At 31.8% G+C, this 26,090-nt stretch overlaps 1 protein-coding gene across 2 annotated transcripts; it reads left to right on the plus strand.

Annotated features, from left to right (window-relative positions):
- The first annotated feature begins 7,209 nt into the window (after positions 1-7,209).
- WAVE2 (SCAR family protein) lies at positions 7,210-14,840 on the plus strand. 2 transcript variants are annotated; one of them, XM_039038103.2, is made up of 9 exons: positions 7,210-7,682; positions 8,903-9,066; positions 9,654-9,777; positions 9,868-9,997; positions 10,236-10,303; positions 10,377-13,551; positions 13,652-13,756; positions 14,292-14,399; positions 14,482-14,840. In XM_039038103.2, the coding sequence occupies exons 1-9, from the start codon at positions 7,528-7,530 to the stop codon at positions 14,530-14,532; spliced, it is 4,080 nt and encodes a 1,359-aa protein (XP_038894031.1). In that variant the 5' UTR covers positions 7,210-7,527; the 3' UTR covers positions 14,533-14,840. The 2 variants fall into 2 exon arrangements, with proteins under 2 accessions (XP_038894031.1, XP_038894032.1); XM_039038104.2 differs by having other exon boundaries at positions 7,273-7,682; positions 9,643-9,777.
- Positions 14,841-26,090: the final 11,250 nt, after the last annotated feature.

Consider the following 26,090-nt stretch of genomic DNA (forward strand, 5'->3'; position numbering starts at 1 on the left):
TTGGTGTCAAATAGATATATAAAATTAAAATATTTTAAATTTGCACTTTTTAAAGTGGAACGTTAAATATTCTAAAAGTTGATGAGAATAACCCTAGAAATTAAAGTTAACCTATAAACCATATACTATATTCTGATGGATTGGGAAAAGGAGCAAATTTTTTCAATTTACATACTTTTATTATTGAATGAAATTACAGCTAAGCTAGGGACCATTTTCTCTTGTAGGCATATTATATGGCCTTACATGTCCTTGAAATACATATCTCAAGATCCCTAACAATAAGGAGGTAAAATATTGGGATTTTTGTAGAGCTTAGTATAATTACATAGACTCTCACTTCAATTTTGTTGGAAGATTTATTGGTTGAAGTATATTGAAAGATTTCTTTAAAAATGTATAGTTGTTGAGAAGTATACATCATTCATACCGAACACCAAAATTTAAGGGTTAAAAAGACAATATTTACATATATATATATATATGTAGGTACTACAATGTTGCGTGTTTAAAGCATCGAGCATATTGTTGTTATTTCAAATTGTAGGATTTTGTGCATATTAATTGTACTGAAATGTGTCACCTGTGGAACAACATTTCCTTTTGAAATAGCAATTGCTCGATAAAAGAGTTTATCCAAAACTCTTGAAATAGGTTTATCTCCTCTCTAGGCTGGAATTGACTCCATTATTGTTTGAAATCTCTTTGTTGATAAAATTTGATATACGGAATGAGTTTCAAGTCTTTGTTGATTCTATTGTGATCTCTATCTCTATAGATCTATTTAAGGCTTTCTTATAGTCAACTGCAAGAGTAACTCTGTCGCTCATGATTTAGTTTTCCACATTCGAATATTTCATTTCTCAACGTTTTAGCTCGAAGATCACATCGCTTGATGATTTGACGGTTTCTTAAGTTCTTTTGTTGTTTGTCTCTACCATTGTACCTAAAAAAATTAATAGTCAAATTCATAGTTATAGTTTTATTCATGAGCTCAATTCGGATTAAAATTTGAGACAAGTTAGTATGATGGATTAATCAATTTAGAATATTAATTATTGGATATATTTTAAGAAAAATATTTTTTAGATTTTAAAACATGCTATTAAAAGTTATTGAATTTATATATCTAATTTAATTCTTTTTTGAAAGAATCTTAAATTGTTGAGCACGTAATTAAATAACGTTTAAGTAATGATGATATTTCATTATTAAATTGTAGTATTCTAATATTACATTACACTAATTTTATTCCAAATAATTAATTTAATTAAAAAAAAGTACATTTTCAAACTTTCAATTCCATGAGCTATTTATAAACATGATTGAATAAATTAATTAATTGAAACAATGATGCTCGACTATAGTTACATCCATCATAATATTATTCATCATTACAACAAGCATGCTTTTTGCATAAATATAAGAATATAATCCAAAGTTCTTTTTCAAGTTGACCATTGACCATGTGGTATGGGTAAGTTCACTTTTCATGTGTGATATGACCTATAATTGAGATATTGAGTGGCATAAGAATATTCTTAACTTTTACCTAACATATATTTTGTAAATTTTTTAAATGACTCAATATTCACATACTTGTATTCTAAAAATGAATGGAAAATTGCAAACTTGCAAGTAATTGTTTTATTTTATTTATTTTTTTGAGAAAAGTGTTTGATTATAAGTTCATTTTATAAACTTTGAAGGATGTGCATACCATTTACTTTGGGAGAGTGAGCATGCATTTTAAGTCAAATATATATACATATTTTTAATATCAAATTGTTGGGTTGCACGTGAAATTTATAATTTTATTCTAGTAGAAAAAAGTTTTAAAAAAATTAATTAATGCAATATTGTTTTATATTGTTAGATTAAAATAGTTGATATTATTTAGAGAGACCAAATAAGAATTTATGAAATTTTAAAAGGTTAAGAATTTGACTATTTATTCAAATATATCTTCGGTATTAATTGTGATGTGTTTCATTTTAAATTGGTAACATTTTAAATCACTATTTATTAGTTTTATTAACGAGATGCTTATTTGAATAAAATGAAAAATCTCTTTTAATATTTAAAATATAATAAATACACAATTATGTTAATTTAAAGAGCAAATTTTAAATTTAACATTTCAAACGAAAGAACTAGTGACCAAAGTGAGTTTGCGATATTGATAGGCGCTTCGTCCCTAGAGGTCGGAGGTTCAATCCCTCTAATTGATTGTACTAAAAAGAAAAAAAAGCACCAACAACTCTCCGAAATACTTTTTATATTGTTAAAATTTGACTTAAGAATGGAAAATTTTTAATTTCCCTCTTTGCCCTTAATTTTTTCAATAATGTCTTAACTTCACACTCACACCCATCCTGAGCTTGTAAGTACATTTCATACTTTTCTTTTATTTTCTTTGTTCATTCAATTTAATATTTCTTTTTTGTCATTATATCTGTCTTCACATTATTTCTTGCTTTTTTTTACCTTTACTTTTTTTAATCTTTCATTTTTTTTCCATTTAATTTTACATTCATCCTTTTATCATTAGATCTTTCGACACTTCTTATTGTATTCATATCATTCGTTTTTTTAATTAATTTTTATTAATAAAGAATTAGTAAACTGAAATTTAAAACAATTTATCCACATCATTTAACATATACAAATTTCTTCATACAATAACTACATACTTCTCTTTCTTGCACATTTCTACATAATAAATACATATATTTTGTTTTTCTTAACCACAAACTTCATTTTACTAGAAAGCTTAAAGTCTCCAAAATGAAAAATAAAAGTCTTTGTTCTCCATGAAAGAAATAGTTAAATGTGATCTAAGGAAGAGAAGTTAGTTAGAAATTTATTTTGTGGGATGAAGTGATACGGATAGATTTTATGAACATATGCAATCTTTTTCGATAAAAACAAGATACAACTATTTATAGGTAACTTAGATGAAGTAGGTAAATATAACTAAAGAAAATTATTTGAAGTTTTTCCCCCTAAAATTTGAGTTTTGTTGATGTTTATTATTAATTTGTTTCCTCATATACTGAAATGTTTAGATTTTATAGATGTTCATTTCTTTGTTTTGGGCAATCAAATCAAGATTTTGTAAATAACCATTTTTTTTTAAACTTGAAGAAGATATAATCATTTAGGCAATGTAAACATAATTCAAAAAACTATTTTGAGTTTCTTCTCCAAAAAAAAAAAAGTGTAGATAACTTATTTAATAATATCTTACGAGCATTCAATTTTTTTCCAACAAACCAAGATTATATATATAAATAATTCTATTTTGTTTTATTTTAAGAGAAAATAATTGCCTACAGATAACTTATATTTTAAAAACACATGTAAAATAATTTAACAATAATTTATATTATTTTAAAATTATATTTCTTTATTGTTTTGATCCCTTTCATTTGAATAAACAAGTTTATTGTTAATATTTTAACCATAAAAATTATTTATAAAAATGCCTTTTATAAAGGAAAATATATTTTTCTATTTTATCTCTTTAATTATTCTAAAATTCATATCCAATATTTATAAAAATTATATTTATTCAACTGTTTATATTTAACTCTAAAAATATTAATCATAAAAAATATTTATGAAAATGTTTTTTATAAATGAAAATATACTTTTTCTCCATTTTATCTCTTTAACTATTTTTAAACTCCATGTTTAATATTTATAAAAATTATATTTGTTCAACCATTTACAATAAAACACATATATTTTTAGTCATAATATATCCATTGCTTTTATGTTTAACGATAGGCATTTATTATTTAAAGTTAACTAAAATTATATTATTTAAACTTTTGTGTTAAAAAAAAATTGAACCACGTATATTGCATGTATTTTCTAACCAGTATACTTTAAAAAAGGTAGGATTGGTTACTCATAGTAGATAGTAAAAAACATATAAATAATTTATATTTTTTAAAAATAAAATTTTACCATATGAGAAACTTTTATTGGGGGCAAACGTGCATAACACCCAAATTTTTTTTCTATTAAAATTTCAAACGGTTAAAAATATTGAAATGATTTACAAAAGTAAAACGAACCGGGTGAGACAAAAAGCAAATATTCATATTTATAGGAGGTGGAAAAAGTCAAATAAAGCAGTAAATTCAGATATATGAATTGCATTTATTTATGTTACACTCTTCTCCATTCCCATCTTTAGAAAACCGTACATGTGCTCAACTTATTTTCAAAGAAAAAAAAATGCAAATGGTTTAAAATATTGAAATGATTTGCTTAATAGTGTTTCACAATGATTTTTTTTAAAGAATTTAAAATTGAAAAACAATTTTTTTTTATTTATAAAAATTGAACTAAAGTTTATGCAATTGGCATAAAAAAAAAGCGAACGATATTGGTTTAAAGAAAAAGAAAGTTGAACACAAAAATGGTTATTAAAACTACACATCGTTTTTAGTTCTTTCTATTCTTATCATGATTTAATGCTTTTTTGTTCTCTAATCATGTCTTGATTTCGTGTTATAGAATAAGAGTCTCTTTCTTTTACAATGACACACAACATTTGTAATTTTTTATATCTAAAATAAATTTTAGATTTAAAAATTTTACACAAGCAAAGCAAAAGTAAATCCTCACACTAAGTACAAAAATTAAATGTGGGATTTTGGAAAGATATCAAAATCATGTAATGTGATGGGAAGATGAGGTATTTTTGTCCAAGATTAGGTGGAAATTTTAAGTGCTACCATTCCCTTCACTGCTCAACCAGTCAATTTCCTCTTTATTATTTCATTCCAAATTGCCAATTAATTAACAAAAGTTTTATTGGTAATATTATTTATTTTCCCTATTAAATATCACCTAAATCACCTAAATCAATCATAGTCAGTATTTAGCATATGAAAGAGACCCGAGAACTCAAAATTTAAAAGAAAACAAAAAGTTATTCAATTTTGATTTTCCTAATTTATCCTAAAGGATGGTCCCCACTGTAAGATCGGAAAAGAGTAGTGGGAGCCACGTTTTTACGGCCTCCGCTGGTTTTCAACAGAAATTTATAATATTCTGCGGTAGCTATTTTCACCGTTGTATTAAATTTTTTTATATTTTTATTTTAATACTTTTGATAAAATCTAGTTAAAATATACTATTTTTAGTGATGATTAAATATATATATATTTTTTTTAAAATGATTTATTTTCAAAATTAAATACTTAAAAATTTAATCCAAACATATCCTCAAACGTCTAACATGTATAAATTGATATTTTTATTTAATGGTACAAAATTCCATCAAACATACATAAAAATAAACAATAAAATGTCATAATGTAATTATAATATTAAATAATTAACATGTTAATTTATTTTAAAAAGGTAAAGTACCTAATATTAATTTAAATATATTTTTAGAATTTTGTTGTCTTTATAGTGTTTTCATGACATATCTATCGTCACCGATATTTTATCGATTTTTAATGACATTTTCGTAAAATTGAAATTTCTAGATTGAACTTTTTAAAACTTGATTCTCACCCTATATATATATTTACATTTTTTAAAGATTTAAATTGACAATATGTGAATCCAATCAAAAGCGGGGTGAATAAGACAATGGTTACTATTTTGACCTTCAATAATTTGATCTTACATCCTCACAATTATTGAAGTGAAAGAATGAGCCAACATCATAATTAGTAAAGACATGTTTAAATTTTTATGTTATTTATATTTGGTTTTATTTAGTTAAATTTTCAAAATTATGTTTCTTAGGTCTTCGATTTTTAACACACATCAAATAAATGGATAAATTTTATATTTTTGTCTAATAGCAAGTCTCTCACTTTTTAATTTTGTATTTAATAAGTAATTAACCTCTAAACTTTTTAAAATATTCATAAATTTGTTAGATAAGTTTAGAGTATAGTTGAAAGTTGATTCAAAATTGAAGGACTCAAAATTGATCCATTATTTATATATATGAAAAAATTTTACATATAAAAAAAATGTTTTTCTGTTTTTAGAAATAGTGAAAAAAATAATAATTGACACCAATAGACTTCTATTAACATCTATCAGAGATAGACTACTATCATCTATCGTTTTCTATCACTTATACACACTAATAGACTTTTATCAACGTCTATTAAAGAAGATTAAAATGCTATTTTGTATAAATAATTTTTCTTATTTATCTATTTTTTTTAAAATTCCCCTATATATATATATATATATATTAAAATCGAGTCACCTATTGATCTAATTTAGTTGGAGTGTAAAGCTCATAGATAAAAGTGTTAAGTTGTAAGCCTCATTTCTAACCATAGATTAAAAATATGCAATTGTTGTTTTAGGTTAAGCTAACCTCATAAGTCATAAGTCATATTCTAGTGGTATGAGAAAGCTTGCAAACAATTTCAAGAAAAGGAAAAATGTCCTTTTTACTAACTTATGTTAAACCATGATATATAAGATTTTTTTTACTAGTTCAAATTTGTCAAATTACCTTTTAACACCTCCCCTACTATTTACATCGAGTAAGGTAAGAAGAGAGAAAATTTTCTATTATTACTTGCAGAATTGGAACATAGACGAACGAGTAACAGTAGACGAAGTGGAAGTGACGCTTAAGTAACACAAACATTGATGAAATTCAATTCCTTATAAACCTAAAGGTTCCTCCACAAATTTCATCCATTGAGGTGAGTCATGACCTAACATCAAAAGGTGTAGTTAACTGATAACAAGTGAATTTAAGGTGTAATTAACCAATAACAAGTGAATTTTTCTATACTATCAATTTTTGGTTCTTAGAGATGGATGAAACTAGGTTATTGAAGAATCGCCTAAATACCATTAAGTTGTTTATAAATTTATTAAACAATTTTTAAAGTTAAAAAAAAAATCACAAGATATATACTTAAAAGTTCTTAAACTAAACTGGGAATTTAACGAATAAAGTTTTGAACTGTATCAAATTTAATTGATGGGAAGACAATAAATGAGAGTGATATTTATCGATCTGTGATAATGTAAATACTAAAAAAAAGTATCTTTTTGGAGCACTTATTAGTCCAGCTAAGCGGAGGTGTACATAAATATATCCAATCTAAGCCTGCCACGCCATATGGGACACCGGCGTCATTTTCTGAAGACAATTGTGGATTTTTGGTATTTTAAGTTCCGACATTGAACGGAAAATTGTTTTTTTTTTTTTTTTTTTGGGAGAATTAATGATATATGAAAGGAAATAAATAATTTGTATTTATTTAATATTTGAAAAGGAATGGCTTCAGGAGTTGGCAATGTCCTACAAAGCTCAGAAAAGCTCCGTCTCAGCGGCAGTTAAGCAGCTCCAATCCTCTCCCCACCACCAACTCTCTCTGTTCAACCTTTCCTTTCTCTCCATTTTCCCTTATCCCTTTCATTCTCAGCTTCAATTTCACCTTCCTTTCTTTTCTTCCCCATCCGCACATTCATTTCCTCAAATGCAGAGACTACCCATCTGAAATTAGAGGGAAGATGCCGCTGGTCAGAGTCCAGGTGAAGAACGAGTTCGGGCTTGGGAAGCCCGACCTCTACGTGGACTCCAACAATGAAGATCCGAAACCCGTCCTTGACGGTGTCGCCGTTGCTGGCCTCGTCGGGATCTTGAGGCAGTTGGGTGATCTTGCTGAGTACGTTTCTTTGTTTCTTCTGCTCTATTTCCTGCCTTCCCGGTTTTGAATTAGGTCTTTTCGTATTTCTTATGTTCTCCTACTGTATCAAGGGTTATGCGCTCTTTAATTTAATTTCAAGTTTGGGGGAATTTGTGGAGTTAAGTACTCATATGCTTCTTCGGTTTTGAATGGGAACTTCATTTTTGTATCTTACTTAAGAAAAACAACTGTGGGAAGCAATAGATTACAATCCAATTAGATTTTTTTGTTTGGGATTCTAATTTTGTATCCTTATTATTATTTTTTTAAATGATTTATTCATCTCCATTCTCCATGAGTTTCTTCGAAGTTCAATTAGAGTATGACATAGTCAACGACTCAGTATTTAGTCTTCTAACTACGTATTTGTTTTTTTTTTTTTTTTTTTTTTTAAAAAAATATTACATCGCATGTGGGGTGGAAGAATTTGTACTTATGACCTCTCAGCGGAAGTATAAATCTTTTAAATGTTGAGCTTAGCACATGCTGGCAGTTTCTTCTAAAATAAACTCTAAGAAAATTCTGATGAAATGGTTATGAATAATTCTTATGGGTTCTTGGCGAGAACAGTCATTATAATTTGTTAGAATTACCTACTTGGTAGTTACAATGATGGGAAAGTTGGTCTTATTTCTTAACTTGGGTCTGAAAGTAAACCAAAGGACTAGCAGTTTGTTTATAGTGGAACACTATATAATCTATGTCCCACTTATTTACTCAACGAACTGCTTGTTCTGCAGTTTTCTTCTTGACCTGCTAAGGTTGTGACACCGAGTAGAATTTGTATTATTGAGAGTTTCTTATTTCTCTGCTTTCTAGTTTGTTTGTTGTGCCTTGGGAAAGGTGAAGGAATGATTTTCTTAAATCCTAATGGTGCCTGATCTTTAATGTATAATCGTGTACCCTGGCTCTGTAATTGTTGTTGTTGCTTTTCCCTTCCTCTTTTTTAAAAGCATTAAAGGATTAACTAACGAGCAATGTTTAATTTACTTGTATAATTTCACATCAAAGTGGTGCTAGACCATTACAATTACTTTAGGAAAAACACGAGTAAGCCTGTTAGTTTTCTGAGAGGTGATTATTTGATATGTATATAGGGTCTTTGAAAAAGGCTTTCACTTGCTTGCTCCTTTGTGCTATGCAAGTATGTTGTTAAACAACATTTAAGCTGACTGGGATTATATCATTGTATGTTGTAGATTTGCGGGGGAGGTTTTTCATGGGTTGCAGGAACAGGTTATGACAACAGCTTCTAGAAGTCACAAAGTGATGGTTCGTGTCAAACAGATTGAAGCTGCTCTTCCTTCCCTTGAAAAGACAATGCTAGCTCAAACAAGTCACATTCATTTTGCTTACACAGCTGGTATGACTCAATTGCCACCTAAATTATTGATAACTTAGACTTAAACTTAATTTGTTTCAATTTTTAAGGTGCTGTCGGCTTGTCATTTGTAAGTACTCTGGACCTGATTAGAGATACCCTTGTCTGTTTATATAGACAACTGTTTGTTCTGTACCTTTGGATTTGTGTGAACAGTAGTGTGCAACTTTTGTTTCAGTTATTTACTTGTTCGTTAAAGTGAAAAGAGGAAGTGTTCTAAATTTCCCCCACAACACAGACACCAGACATATGACCATTTATCTTTCCTAACTTCTAACCTTTCTTCTCTGTTCTATTCATATTATTTTTTGGTCTAGACACACAAACACGAATGTCTATATCTAAAGATTTGTTGTCCATATTACTGCAAAGAGAATGCTTGAAGGGAGCAATTTTCTGATTCGCTAACAGGGTGAAAGGTTGTATTTATTTTATTCAAAGTAAAAGGTCCAAGATCCTGATTGTAAACTGGGTTTGGGTAGGTGTGCTTTAGAGTGACATAGTTTAGTCTTCTATAAAATTTTGACAACATTTGCATATTTGTATAATGTTAAACAGTTGCTATGCAGGTTCTGAGTGGCATCCTCGAATTCGAACTGAACAAAATCACTTCATCTATCATGATTTGCCACGATTTATTATGGACGCCTATGAAGAATGTCGTGATCCACCACAACTTCATTTGCTTGATAAGTATGATCAGTGCTTTAAATTTGTTTAAGATATATCTCCTTGATGAAAATAAAAGGCAAGCTTTATAGTACTGTTCTTCTCTCCATCCAGATTTGATACGGGAGGTCCTGGATCTTGTTTAAAGCGTTATTCAGATCCAACATTTTTCAAAAGAACGTCAACCTTTGGAAAAATAAGCTTGGAGAAGGTTCAGAGTGACAAGAAGGCTCACAAGATTAAGGTGTGCAGTGAAAGTCGAGGAGTTATATATGTTGTATATGCATCTTTTCAAATAAGTGATTAGCTTTCAAGTTTTTAACTGCCTATTACATGAATAGATTTAACAGCCTAGAGCTAGCCGTTCGCATTAGCAACAAGAATGTGGAGTCATTGTGTTAATGCTTGGCCCTTTTCATTTTAATACATCAGTTTTGCTATTATAAAGTAGTCATTCTGACCAATATATTAACAATGCACAGAGAAAAAGATCATTGGTGCGCGATGGAGAAATGATACGTGGTGCATCAGTTTCCAATATTAATAACAGGTATTACTAACTAATGATTTGCTTTGGTTGTTTCTTCTTTAGTTGAATTGATCACTGAAAACTTGATATGCAGTTTGCAGTTTACCTCCTTTTCCAATGAAGGAGCATCCCTTTCTCAGACTGCTACAACTGATCGGATAATGAAATCAGATGCTGGGGACTCTTCAAATTCTTTTGATTCTGGAACAGGGTCAGGATATGCTGGAAGTCTTTTGAAATTAGGTTCTTCCTTGCAAACTAAAGAACAGGAATTTAGGGAATCTTCAAGTTCAAGTTTGATGCAGTTTAGTGATGCTATTGATTCAGTTCTCCCAGATGAACAAAGTAGGATTGTAGATGATAAATATCAGTATGCACTAGAAGATCAAATAGATTCGAGTTTCTCCCCTCATGTCACATGGGACGAAAAGGCAGAAATATTGAAGCCCAATAATCAGCAGGATGTTAGAGAAAAGACAGAAAGAGTGCAGTCTAGAGGTCAAGAGGATGTTAGAGAAATGGCAGAAACAATGCCGCTAAGAACTCCACTGGATGTTAGAGAAATGGCAGTATTTGTCCACCCAAGGTCCCAACATGATGTTAGAGAAATGGAAGAAATAGTGCAGCCAAGGACAAAACAGAATGTTAGAGAAATGGCAGAAATAGTGAAACTAAGGACTCAACAGGATGTTAGAGGAATGGCTGAAATTGTGCAGCCAAGGACTCAAAAGGATGTTCAAAAAATGGAAGAAATAGAGCAGCCATGGACTGAACGGGATGTTGGAGAAGTGGCAGAAATAGTGCAGCAAAGGACTCAGCAGGATGTTGGAGAAACAGCTGAAATTGTGCAGCTAAGAGAAGTGGAAGAAATTGAGCAGCCAAGGCCCCAACAGTGTGTTAGAAAAACTACAGAAATTGTGCAGCCAAGGACTCAAAAGGATGTTGGAGAAAGGGCAGAAATAGTGCAGCCAAAGGATGAACAGGTTGTTAGAGAGATGGCAGAAATTTTGCTGCCTAGGACTCAACGTGATGTTAGAAACATGGCAGAAATCGTGCAGCCAAGGACTCAGCAGGGTGGTTTAGAAAAGGTGGAAATGGTGGAGCAGGGAAGTCAACAGGATGGTAGAGAAAAAGCGGAGATGGTGGAGCCGAGGAATCAACAGCATGATAAAGTTAAAGATCAAGAACATAAAGTTCCTATACCTAAATCTACTCTGGATCCACATGAAACGGAAGGCTTTTACCTTATAAATGATGAACAAATGAGCATGCTAGGTAATAATGGCCACCCATTAGAATCAATTTATGACGGGAATGTGTTTGATGAAATCGAAAGTGAAACAGACAATTATATGGATGCACTCAACACAATTGAGTCAGAATCTGAAACTGACCTTGATTGCCAGACAAAACGAGAAGTAGAGCCATGCTCGTCCGATATAAAGTGTGAAGTAGTAGATCCAATGCAGGACCTCCTTGAATCTAGTTTAGGTCCTGATATTCCAATTCTTAACCCGAGTAATGAGTCTCAAAAGTCCTTGGACAAAGGTATTGTTTCCGGTCTACCAAATTTAGTTTCGTCAGATAATTTTTATCATGATCAAAGGCTTGAAAACACCATGAAGGTTTCTAGTCCTGACTGTCCCCTAATAACTGATTTGCATGGCAAGGAAAGTTCCACATTGGAATCTAATACCACTGATTCCTTCCCTCCAGACTCCAATTCTAGTTTAGAGGATCAGTCGGGAGTTAAATTGTTGAACAGGGTGCATGAATCTGAAAAAGCTTCTTTCTCCAGCAATCTTTCAGATAAGTTCTGGACTAATGGTGGCTTGCTAGGACTTCAGCCATCAAAACCTCCTTCTTGGGCTGTACCAAATGCTGCTTGTGAGGACTCAAGTAAAGGTGAGAAACGTGGCCCTTCTGATCAGGCATATGTGATTAATGGTAATGCACAGGAAATGAAATTGAATAATTTGCCCAAGGATTTTATTAGTAATGCAAAAGATTCAACTTCTAATATGTCGTCATTGCACCATGATGATCAGAAATATGATACATTGAGTAGAATATCGAATTGTACTCCATCTCAGGAATTGTCAAGAGGTAGTCTAAATGTCAAGAATGAAAGTTTTAGTGTTGATCGTTCAAGTGATGGATCTAGTTATGCTCATATGAATGATGTGGTAAAAAGAAATGTGATAGCAGCTGGAATTGCATCTCCAGCTGTACCTAATGCCAATGGAATGCGTACTCAAACCAATTTGGAGAAAGATGAAAACTCTAATAAAAATTCTGGACCGACCCATCAATTGCTTGTAAATGGCTTTCATAGAAAACTGACGCTAATACACGACGAAAGGTTTGAGACTACATCTATGGATACAGATGGTCCAGGGAAGAGAAATGCCTACCAAGATACTGTTTTACAAACAATGTATGAAAGGACTTCCAAAGAGCACTTAGGTTGTGATTCTTCCATAGATTCATGTCCTCCTTCACCCCCACTTGATCACATGAAAATCTCTTTTCATCCTGTTTGTGGTTTTGAAGTTTCAAAATTGAAACTGAGATTTCCTGATGGCAGTGAAGGCCGTGGAAACATGAAGGACATATTTCCATCATTTCAGTTGGCCCCGGAGGAGTCTATTTCTGTGCATGAAATTGGCTCTGAGTCTGATGATGACACATTCTGTAGATCATCTCCATGTATGTCAGATGATTGTCTTAGTGATCACTCTAAGTCAAATTCTGACCTGTGGGAGTCAGATGACACTCCAGAAACCACAGGCAAGAACTCGTATGATTTGTGCCACATGTCACAGATGGATTCTTTACCTACATCATTTGGGCTCGAGGGAATAACAAAAAGTGGCATAACTATGGACGATGAAAGTGGAAATTTGAACGTTAGGAAGGGAATGGATGAATCTCTTTCTGGTCCATTACTTGATCTTCCATGTTTTGACATTGTGAACCCTGTAATAAGTGGAAGAGTCGATTCTTTTGCTCAAGAACTAGACTCAAGCGATCGTGCCTATCAAACAAGGCATAATGATATTGATGCGGCAAATCTTCTTAAGTCGCAATGTTTAGATAGTCCAACTCCAACTCCGCCACCTCTTCCTCCTGCACAATGGTGCATTTCAAAAACATCCTTAGACGTGTCTGATGACCTGAAGGATTTATCAGTTCATCCAAAACAAGTGGAACCAATTGTCTCGCAGCAAATAACACATGCACCCAATGCAACCAAGCCAAATGGCAAGGTAAATAGTAGTATAGTGGTTTTGTTTGACAATAAACAAAACCAGAATGATTTAAGATGCGGGAAATCATAAATGCTTATGCATTTATTATTGAATGTAGGAGCCGGAACAAGTGGTAGCGGATGGCCAGAAACAATTGAACCACATAAGAAATGGCAAAGTGACGGATGCTAGGGAAGATTTCCTGCAACAAATTAGAGCAAAAGTAAGCTACTTCCTTGCGTCTCTGTTGAAAATTAGTTTCCCTTTATTGATTTTGTTTGGCTGGATGTTGAATTATCTTAATGGATATAAATCTGGGGTATATAATGCATGGTCGGTTTTATTCATTGCATAAAGCTGTGCAAATCAAACCCGCCAAGCATTCAGCTTGGTTTGTGAAGTCACTTCCTCTTAGCTATTGCCTGCTGTATGTTATTGGCAAGGAAAGGCCTAACATGCAGACACTAGCTACCGTTTTGCATTTGGAGATCATATGCATGAACTGATGTAGGCTATCAAGTATCATGTTTGTGATGCATTTCAGTATTCTATCTATATTAACTAGACATTTGCCTCTGCTGAATTTTGAAAGATGCCCTCGAAGATTCTTTTATCATCATTTTCTTGCCAAAATTCTTCAGGAAATATACTTAGTTAAACACCATGAACTTCAAAGTACATATTATGGTTTCCTTTGATCAAATCAGATCAAAGTGATATAGTTATTGTTATTAACTATTTTCGACCATGTTCTCCAGTCCTTCAACCTACGACGCACAGTGACTGAGAAGCCCAGTACTCCAGCAGGACCTGCTGCCCACGTCAAAGTCACAGCAATTTTGGAGAAGGCCAATGCAATTCGCCAGGTTCTTCATTTTCATGTTTTCCTACTCTACAGTATATCATTATGCATAAAAAACTCATTGTAACTATTGAGAAATTTCTCAGGCTGTTGGTAGTGACAATGGCGAAGACGACGATTCATGGAGCGATGCCTGATCATAGATTCACCTATTTTTCCCTGAGAAGCAATTCTCACAAAGGTGCTAGTAGTCGCAATTGTAATAAAATACATAGTATGGCTTTGTGAATAAGCTTATTTACTTTTGTAAGTTGTAGTAGAGTTTATCATGTATCTTATTGGCCTAATTAGGATAAAGTGTATTCCATGTAAACAATGAGGATTCAAGTATTAGGTGTTGGGAAAGATAAGTTTCAATTCAACATACTTGCAGCAAGCAATACGGTGCATTAGAAAGGAAAAAAAAGGCTGAAAATGCTTGTAAATTCTATTCTTTTAGCTTTTACTTCTGCTCCTTGAGTTGTCTTCCCAATAAGTACTTATTTCTGTTCAGATTAGATGGTTCTTTTATTTCCCCTTAAAAGTAAACGTTTCTATCAGCATAACAGGAAAATAAATAAAGAAATAATGTTGAAAAGTGTTGCATTGGGCAAGTAAAGTACTTTGGTAATTTCCCTAGTGATCTATTAAAGAATATAAAGTACCTTTAAAGTCTTTTAAGAAGCATTCAAACAAATATATATTTAAGAAACCGGTCAAGTCTTACATTGTTTTGTAATATCACAGAAAATACAGAATTTGATTGCGTCGATTGCCAAATTGATTGACCAAGAAAGAGCAATTTCTTATTAAAGAAGATTTCAACATTATTTGACAAAGTGCAGAGGTAGCCTTCCCCCACGCCAGTCTGGCTTTTCGGCTTGCAACTTGGAATGAGATCCACTGTATCCCATTCATAGATATGATCCATTACTGCTTATATTTATGCTCATTTTTTTGATTTTCTACTCCATGTGACAGTACATCTTGCATAGGTTGTTAATTCAAATCCCTTTTTCTTTTATCTATACAAGTCAAATACTTGGATAACTCTCAAGCTAGAAAGCGTGAAGAATAAAGATCGATATAAAGATTTACATAGCTTACTAATAATATGTTAGTTACATCTATGAATAGAAAGAAAGAACAATTTGATTAATAGAGAGAAATATCATATAATACAGATTTATAAAGATGAATAGAATTAACTCTAGATTCTAGATTATTGACCTTCTATAAAAACTCAACTGATGAGAGAGTAATTTAAAATCTCATGATTGACTGAAGATAATGTTTATGATTGTTAAAATCTTATTTACAACAAATCTGATTCCTTTTCATTTATTACACAACATGTCAAATAATTAAAAAAAATTAAAATGGAATGCATTGGTTTTTACCAATAAGAGGCCAGCTACTATCCACATGGAAGTTACAGCAATAGCTGATTGGTCCTACTAAGGAAGATGCTGTGTTAAAAGGCAATAGCTAAGTCTAAGAAAATATAGGCTTTATTATAAAATTTGTTGCATAATTAAAAGGCAGTGTAATACTTAGGTGCAACCTATGTTATCCATCACAATAAAAAAAATAATTTTTTTATTTTTTTATTTTTAAAAAACTTGCCATGTGGCAATTTTTAATTGGGTGCAATATAGAACTGCACCTAAGTTTTTCCTAAAAAGCAAGCATCTTACTCTCTACCTATATGACTTTGGCTAATGCCTATCTTCTTCTTCTCTCTTTCTACAATTCTGGTTTGAAAAAATAAATTATTATCATTATTATCATTAGTATTATTATTAATTATTATGGGTTTTTAATATTTAGAGTATGATAGGGAAACTTCCCAACTTGCTGCATTGATTGGAATAAACAGTGAATTAAAGAATATTAAAGAAAGAAAAAGAAAAAAAAAAAAAAAAAGGAAAAGAAGACTTAGTTTGTTGCTTCATTTTTGCTTAAAATAATCAACTTGGGGTCATTGAAAAACCTAGCACCACCCAACATGGCATCATTTTTATTATTCAATTTTCCAATTTTCATTTGAATATTTCTCATAATAAAGATATTATCTCTTAGTTTTTGATGGGGGCACTCCATCTTTTTTATCAAAAGGTGAGATTAAGATTCAAGCTTATAAAGTTATTTTGTAGCTCTCAATATTTTGAGATTCATTCTACATACCTTTAATAAATCTTAACAATGTTCATTCATGATAAGACATAACATAAATATTCTCTTAAAATTTATAGAAATTAGACTAAAAGAGACTAAATTTGTTTTTTTTTTTTTAAAAAAAAAACATTAGAACAATATTACTTTTCATTAATACCCTTTTTTTTAAAAAAAAAAATATTTAAAATTTAAAATTTAAAATTACACATAAAAAAACTAATATGGGCACAATTCAATCAAAGTTTAAATCTTTTGTTGTGGGTAGTATGAGGGCATCTTCAAAACATAATTTTGACAAAATATTAAAATTTTTATCAACAGTGTAATGAAGAAGTACATAGTAAAGCATATGTATGTTGATATCAAAATAGAATTAGCACTTAGAAAGCATATACCAAATCAAAGATGTTTCTTTATATGTTATTATATTTGAAATGATTAAATCTTCCATTTTAAAATTGAAAAAGAGAGAAAAAAAGGAAGAAAAAGTCTTTGGAAAGCATCCCAAAGAAAAAGTGCATCCCTTTCCAAGGAAAAGGAGAACTAAAATGCTCTTTTGTCTACATTATATAAGTGGGAAAAAGGGTGTTTGAGAAAAGAGGGTTGCTTTCATATTAAGTATATAAAAAAAGCTTGCTTTATTAAAGCAAATCCCTCATTCTTTTATTATCTTTTTTCTTTGCAATTCTATATACCATCAAAAGCTACATTGGACCATAACCCTAATTCTCTTACTTTTGATGAACCCATTAATTTTAATAATAATAATAAATAAGAATCATCAAAGTTAGTCACTAAATGCATGCATTGAAACCAAGGCAAAAGGTAGAACTTTTGATGCAAAAAGGAAAGGCAATATCCAATTTAAGTTTATTGAATCAAACTCTTTTAGGATAACTTTGGAATCTATAATATATATAATATATATTGAAATATTAGATTATGACCCACAATTAAAGTCTTCCCCCCCTTTTTAAAAGTAAATGAAATTTGTAACCTAAATCATAAGTGGTGGTTTCTGATTGTACAATGCTTATTTATGTCTAAAAATAGAATATTAAATTTGTGTTAATAATTTTTTTTAATAATTAAAATCACTTTTTTCATTTTTTTAAAAAGGAAAATTTGTATAAATAGAAAAATTAAAAAAAATATTCACTTAGTAAATAGTTCAAAAAAATGCTTGTACTTTTGTAAAGGTTTACTATAAAGTGTAAATATCTTTTAAATATTTTTTTATATTTAAAAAGATCCTTTTTGAAAATCTCTAAAATATATTTTTTTATCATTCAAAATCAATTTTAATAATATTAAAATTGCATTCAAAAGTGTAAATTAAATATTAAATTAATTTAGAGTGATTAAGTATTATATAGTGTTTTTAACAATTTTCACTAAATTGTATTTGATTTAAAAAAGAGATAAGATGACTCGTCACTCAGAACACAGATGTTAAACAAGGAGTACAAGTATGCACTATAACAACTAGATAAATAAAACAAGGAACCAATAAGGAACATATAAAAATTGGTAACCCAATTTGGTAAGAACCACCTACGTTTAGGGGCGTAGAGTGCCTAAGAAAGATAATCCATTAATATTAAAGATCAAACAATTACAACGTAGTACTTAACTGCAATATAATGACTACTATAATGACTCACGTAAAACTCAACTCACAAATCACCTAAGCTCCCCCTAGATGTGAGACTCCCTCTCAAGAGAGAACTTATACTCCCCCTACGTGTATTAATATTAGTGTAGAACACTTCGGCTTCCGACAGTGTGCGAGATCACTCTCTAGTAATATTATCTTTCATTTTTTTCAATAAACTCCCTTCATGGATGAATCTTAGATCCTCTCTAAGATGAAGAACTCCTTCTCGAGAATGAAGTCGAAAATCCCTTCTCAATGGTAGTGTCTTAAACTCTCTATGGGAATATAGTGAGCAAAGAACAAAAAAACTCAATGTTACTTAATTTGGCCACAGAACAATAAACTCAAATAATCAATAAAATTGGCAACCCTAAATGATCACAAGTTCCTCCTTTTAAAAATAGTGACCAAGAAAGGGAATAAAGTCCCCATTTGGGAAAAAGATGAATTGTACCTTAAACAAGAAAAATATCAAAAAAAAAAAAAAAAATCTGTTCAATTTTTTCAGATAAAGAAATAAAATATATTGCAAAGATAATATCGTTTGTGATAACCGTTGAGACAATATTTGTGATAACCGTAAAACCACCCTAAACAACTTTAGAAAAATATAGAGTGAATTATCAAATGTCTAACATGATTTTTCAATAACTAGAAAATTATTGGGGTGTGGTAAAAGATGTTTTTAAGAGTTTATTTTAAAATTTTATTTTTATCTTTTAATTTTGAAAATATACCTTATGTTTATTATTTTAGAAAATTCTATTTTCCCCTGAATTTATTTTCTACAAATTGTTTCTCTCAAATTTTAGGGGTAATTCAAATATTATTTCCTTAATTTCAATGTATTTCTCCAAAAAAAAAAAAAAGGGTAAAACAAAATTAAGTTAATTGAATCAAACTCTTTAATTTGAGAAGTCAATAATAAGATCAACCCTGTGCAATTCCATGTGCCAAGAAATAATAAAAATTTATAAATTAAAAATAGAATATTGGAACCAAATATATTTGATGCAATAATGAAAAATATATATATTCCCTAGCTATAACGCAACCAACAGTCATCTATAAACTTTTCAAGGGCATCTGTCCCCTCGTTTTATAATTATTTATTATTGGTAAGCATATTTGGTATTATTTTTCAAACAACTTGATTTTATTAATAAAATAAAATAATTATTATAAGAGCAATGTGATTGTTTGGAAAGGAAAATAATTAATAATCTCTAGAAATCTTAATTCCCATTTCCACGAGATCCAGTTCACATATTACACGACAAAATCATTTTACTTCAACTTTATTCATATTAATTGTCTTTTTCTTTTTTTCTAAAAAAAAATAATTTCTTTTTCTTTTGGGTTGGAGAGTTGAGGGAGAAAGGTGGATTTTTTTTTATTCTTAGTTGAATCCTCTCTCTCATTTGACTACAACAATAAAATTCTTAATTTTTTTATGATTAAAATATCATTTCGATCCTATACTTTTCAAATGGAAGAAAACTACCGACCAAATTTTTTTTACTATATGCAAAATTATTACAATCACAAATATCTCTCCTGACCCTAATTACAAGAACAATTTCTCAAAACTTTTAAACTATTCACACAGTTTAATTTCACTCTCAAATTAGAGAATATAAAAGAAAATTTAACTAGAATTAGCACACCTAAACGAAATCAATGACATAGGATCCTTTTATAGTATTTGGAACTCATCACTTTATTGAACGTTTCTAATGTGAGACACAACTGCACTTCTAGTATTTTATCAAAACTCAACATAATGCTCATAGATACTTATTTTCTTTAGGAAAAAAATCAACAATAAGTTAACTTCGAGGACTAATCTTAATATTTACTAAAAATATAAAAACTAAAATTCGACAATTGAACCAGAATAAAATATAACTCAAAGTAAATGATATTTTAATCTCTAGGATTAACAAGATTTGAAATGTCATCGATCAAGGAGGTAAGTGATTTAACCTCCAACTTCCTATTTGTTTTTTTTTTTTTAACTAAAAAGACAATCGATTTGTTCGTGCATAAGAAAAAAATCAACTTAATTTAATGAGCAACTAATTCTTTATATGTGCCATAAATATAAAGAATTTCAATGTTTGTATTATGGGGGAAGAAGGCTAATTAATAAGGATTTATATATATTATTAGAGAAATATAAAATACTCTTCTCGATTAATTTGAGACATTTTTATCAATTTATTTTGTTTGGAAAATATCTTCTTTATATTTGAGAATTTAAATAAGAAATTAATTTTTTTGTTTTTTTTTTTATTTAAAAAACGAGTGTATTGGAATATTTGTTATATGAAAAGACATTGTCCACGTATATATAATGTTATATGCATTTTTCACTTTGTAAACTGATTGCAATTTGAAGATAAAAGAGAGAAACCATAAAGCAAATAAGAAAAGAAAAAGGAAAGATCTGAAATTGAAACATAAAGTTAGATAAAAGCATAATCCTTTTATATCACTTTTTCTTCAGTTTTTCTTGTGAAAAAGAAAATTGCTGCAAAGCAATTTCATTTCATGTGTCTACGTAAAACAACCTTTATCTCACCCAATAGTTGCTTCTACTTCCAATTATTTTATGCACGTGAATCTTTCACAATATTTGCTATAAAAATCCGACCATAGCTCAAGACATCAATTACCGTATTAAAAGTCAAAAGTTCGATAGTTTGATCTCTAAGAAAAGCTAGAAAAATCCAAATATACTTTTATCATATTTTTCATCTTACAGTGTAAAACTAACTAATAACTTAGAAATATGATTTTTTTTTTTATATATATTTGTGAGTGCTTAGGCTAACTTACGCGCACCTCGACTAATCTGACGATGTTAGAATAAAAGAAACCAACAAGGTAATCAGAAAAAAGAAGCCAACCACCTAATCAAGGTAGTGCCAAGTCAGAAAATCCAATTGGATTGGATATATAAAAGGAAAATAAAGGAAACAACCAATCAATTCTGTTTTTAAATCAATTATATCAACCTGTATTATATAGATACCTATCCACTATTAGTTAGGAAAATTATTCCCAATTTTTTCCTCTTTCGTTGCCTAAAACCCTAAGGGTAAAGCTGTATAAGTATGCCATAAATATGCCTCTATATTGTGGTGTGAAATAACATAGAAATAGAAGAAAACCATTGAAGCTGCTGCCTCCCCTATTTTCTCTTAATTCCAACTTGGTATCAGAGCTTTTTAATGGCCAACGCCTCACATTCCAGAATAGCGAAGTTCAGCATGCAACCGTTGAACCAACTTCTCAATCAAATCACCAGCACAAAGCTCGAACGAGGGAATTTTATGTTATGGAAAACTTTAGTGTTACCGATTCTTCGAGGGTATCGACTAGAAGGACACCTCTCAGGTACAAAAATCTGCCCTCCTATGTTCATTTCCCTCCCCATTAGGTCTATTTGTACATGAGACAGGAACAATTATCTCCGATCTTTCCGAAGGTGCATCAAGCTCCACAGGTGAGCAAAAGTTGAATCCTTTCTATGAGGCCTGGATCACAATTGACCAGCTACTGTTAGGATGACTATATAACTCAATGGCACCAGAAGTTGCCGTGCAGCTCATGGGGTTTGAAAATGCCAAAGCTCTATGGGATGTCATCCATGTCCTCTTTGGTGTTCAATCACGAGCTGAGGAGGATTACCTTCGTCAAGTGTTTCAAAAAACATGCAAAGGGAACTCAGCCATGTTCGAATATCTGAAGCTCATGAAACTACACTCAGACAACTTGGCTCAAGCAGGAAGTCCGATATCACCTCGTAACTTAATCTATCAAGTTTACTTGGTTCAAATGAAAAATATAATCCAGTTGCAGTTGTGATTCAAAGTAAACCTGACATATCCTGGTTGGATGTGCAATCCGAGCTCCTCTCTTTTGAGAAACGATTAAAGCATCAAAACTCGGCCAAGTCCTTTGTTGCTTCTGCAGGGAATCCATCAGTGAATGTAGCCTTTAACAAAGGTAATGGCAATGTCAAACCTACGACCCCCAATATTAATCAAAGTAATGTGAAGTTCCAGCACAGAAACTCAAAACCTAATTACTCCAATAATGGAGGAGGCAATCGAGGCAGGGATCAAGGCTGGGGCAATCGCCCAACGTGTCAAGTCTATTCCAAATATGGTCATGCAACTGATGTGTGTTATCAGCGATACAATAGGGAATATGTACCCAATGTTAGTCAAGGCAGGGGGTCTGGCTATCAGCAACCACCCAACAACACTCCATCAGCCTTCATGACATCCTACTCCAACAATCTATTCACTGCTACACCTGAGAGTTCAACTGATGTCAACTGGTATGCTGATAGTGGTGCTACTAATCATGTCACAGCAGATCCAACTCACATTGCCAATCCAACTGAGTATTCAGGTACTAATCTTGTACAGTTGGTAATGGTGATAAACTATACATTTCTATTGTAGGTAACTCAAGTTTAAAATCTAGACAATGTGTACTTAGTTTGGAAGATATTTTTTATGTTCCATCTATTGCAAAGAACCTAGTAAGCATCTCTAAACTAACTCAAGATAATGATATCTTTGTGGAATTTCATGGAACTTGTTGTTTGATAAAGAACAAGCATTCAGGCAACACTCTGGTGAAAGACACACTTAAGGATGGCCTCTATCAGCTTAGAGAAACAAATGTACGACCATATGATGTCTCAAAGCATAGAAGATCAGAAACCCTCAGACCTTTGGACAAAAATAATGGCTCAAAAGCACTTTTACTATCTAATGTCAGTGTAAATATTATTGAGTCAATGAATCTGTGGCATAGAAGATTATGTCATCCCTCCCCCAAAGTTTTGAAGTCAATATTAGATCAGTGTAAATAGTCCATCAAAGTTAATGAAAAACCCTTATTCTGTGACTCATGTCAGTTGGCCAAATCACACTCTCTCCCCTTTTCACAATTTGAATCAAGGGCCAAGGCTAATTTTGACTTAATTCATTCTGATGTATGGGGACCAACCCCAATACAATCTACAGCAGGTTTTCGTTACTACATCTCCTATTTAGATGATCATAGCAGGTTTTTGTGGACTTACCCTCTTAAGCAAAAATCCAATACACTTGTAGCTTTTCAGCACTTCATTCATGTGATTAAAAATCAGTTTGATGCCACTGTTAAAATGTTTCAATCTGACAATGGCAGTGAATTCAAAAAGATTCATCAGTTGTACTCCTCATTAAGGATCCTAAGTTGGTACTCCTGTCCATACACTTCAGCTCAAAATGGAAGAGCAAAAAGAAAGCATTGACACTTAGTTGAAATGGGACTCACACTTCTAGCATAAGCCTCTATTCCTTATCAGTACTGGTGGGATGCGTTTGTCAATGCCAACCTTCTGATCAATGGATTACCCACTCCTGTAGTAAATGGGCAGTCTTCAACTCAGATATTATTTAAAAAGGTGCTGAATATAACCAAACTAAGAACGTTTGGGTGTGCTTGTTTCCCCTGCATTCGACCATATCAACATCACAAGTTTCAATATCACTCTGAAAAATGTATGTACTTGGGACCAAGTGTACTCCACAAGGGACATCAATGCTTAGCAAAATCGGATAAAGTATACATATCTAGAAATGATGTCTTTAATGAAACTGAATTTCCATTTTCTACTAGTTTTCCGGTGATCAGTGACTATTCACAAGCTCTCCCTCCATCACTATCTATCCAAATGTCTACCCCACTTGTCCAAGCCCTCTATGAGCCATTAAAAACAAATTTTATTATATCTAATATCAATCCTCCTCAAAGTACTTCACCAAGCTCTGCTAATCATCCTACTATGTTAGAGCCATCACTCAACCCCTCAACTAATGCACCACAAACCATATCTCTTATACAACAACCTTACAGCTCTCTAACTCCCTCTCCTATCAATATTCCCTCTCACATGCCCATCTCACCATCTCAGAACATTGTTGGCTCTCCACAAACAAACCATTCACCCTTACTTGCATCCATTCAGCAGCCCACCATTCCTACTGAGCAACAGCAGCACACAGTCTCACTCCAACCGACACATCCGATGATTACCAGAGCAAAGGTTGGTATTTTCAAGCCCAAAATCCTGCTCACGACTGCTAAAATTGATTGGACTGTCACTGAACCAACCAGAGTCAAAGAGGTGCTTAGTACACCTCAAGAGAAAGCAGCGATGGACAATGAGTATCAAGCATTAGTTTAAAAAAACACATGGCATCTCGTACCACCCTCTGACTCATACAATGTTCTAGGTAACTAGTGGATATTCTGGTTAAAGAAACACCCTGATGGCTCAATTGACAGATACAAAGCGTGTTTAGTAGCAAAGGGTTTCATCAACATTAAGGGATAGATTTCTTTGAGACGTTTACTCCTATAGTTAAGGCTTTCACTATCAGAGTTGTGCTTAGCATTACTGTTTCGAAAGGATGGGAGATCCGTCAACTGGATTTCAATAACACCTTCCTAAATGGAAACCTACAAGAAGAAGTATATATGAAGCAGCCTACTGGGTATATTAGCACCGAACATCCTGAGTATGTGTGCAAGCTAAACAAAGCAATCTATGGCTTAAAACAAGCCCCTCGGCCTTGGAGCAACACATTAGGTAGTGCCTTAGTCAACTGGGGATTCAAACCATCAAAGGCTAACAATTCATTGTTCATATTTCACACTCGGGAGGCTGTTATATTTATGTTGGTTTATGTAGATAATCTGATAATAAATGGTAGCAATCCTCAACTCATATCCCAGCTCATCAACCTATTTGACAACAGGTTTGCATTGAAGAACCTAGGCTGTCTCACCTATTTCTTAAGCATCCAAGTCCACTATCTCAAGTCAGGCTTCATCCTAAATCAAGCAAAGTATATGGAAGATTTACTCCACAAACTTGGTCTCACTGATCTTAAACTGGCAGCCTCACCCTGCACAGTAGGTAAACATCTTTCAATAACTGATGAACAACCACTATCTGATCCCTACTTGTTTAGAAGCACCATCGGAGCCCTTCAATACCTAACACATACAAGACTAGATATCGTATACATAGTTAATCACTTGAGTCAATTCTTGAAGGCTTCTACAGATATTCATTGACAAGCAACTAAGCAGGTACTCCGATACATCAATGCCACCAGATATCATGGTCTTCTTTTTCAACCTAGCACTAATTTATAACTTACAGCATACCCGGATGTTGATTGGACTTCCAACATTGATGACACAAAATTTATTGCAGCATATTGTGTGTATGTCGACAACAATCTAGTCTACTGATCTTCTAAGAAGCAAACAATAGTTGCAAGATCCAGCACAGAGCTGAATATCGAGCACTTGCTCATGCCACAACTGAGATCATTTGGCTTAAACAACTGATGAATGAACTACAAATTCAAATAACCTAAAAACCAATTATATGGTGTGACAAGATAAGTGCTGGAGCTCTAGCCTCAAACCCGGTATTTCATGCTCAAACGAAACACAATGAGCTTGATGTACACTTTGTTCGTGACTGTCATCAATGGCCAACTTGAAGTACGGTACATTCCATCATCGGATCATATTACTGACTACCTGACAAAGCCGTTGATACAATCTCAATTCCACCTCCTTCGAAACAAACTCGGTGTCATTAACCTCCCCATGAGTTTGAGGAGGGGGGGTGTTAGATTAAAAGAAACCAACAAGGACCAATTAGAAAAAAGAAGTCAACCACCTAAGCAATGCAGTGCCAAGTCAGAAAAAACAATTGGATTGGATATATAAAAGGAAGAAAAAGGAACCAGCCAATCAATTCTGTTTTTAAATCAATTATACCAACCTGTA

The sequence above is a fragment of the Benincasa hispida genome, chromosome 8 (genome assembly GCF_027475165.1).
Source record: "Benincasa hispida cultivar pf3 chromosome 8, pf3_genome.v1.1, whole genome shotgun sequence".
In the NCBI taxonomy this organism is placed as follows: domain Eukaryota; kingdom Viridiplantae; phylum Streptophyta; class Magnoliopsida; order Cucurbitales; family Cucurbitaceae; genus Benincasa; species Benincasa hispida.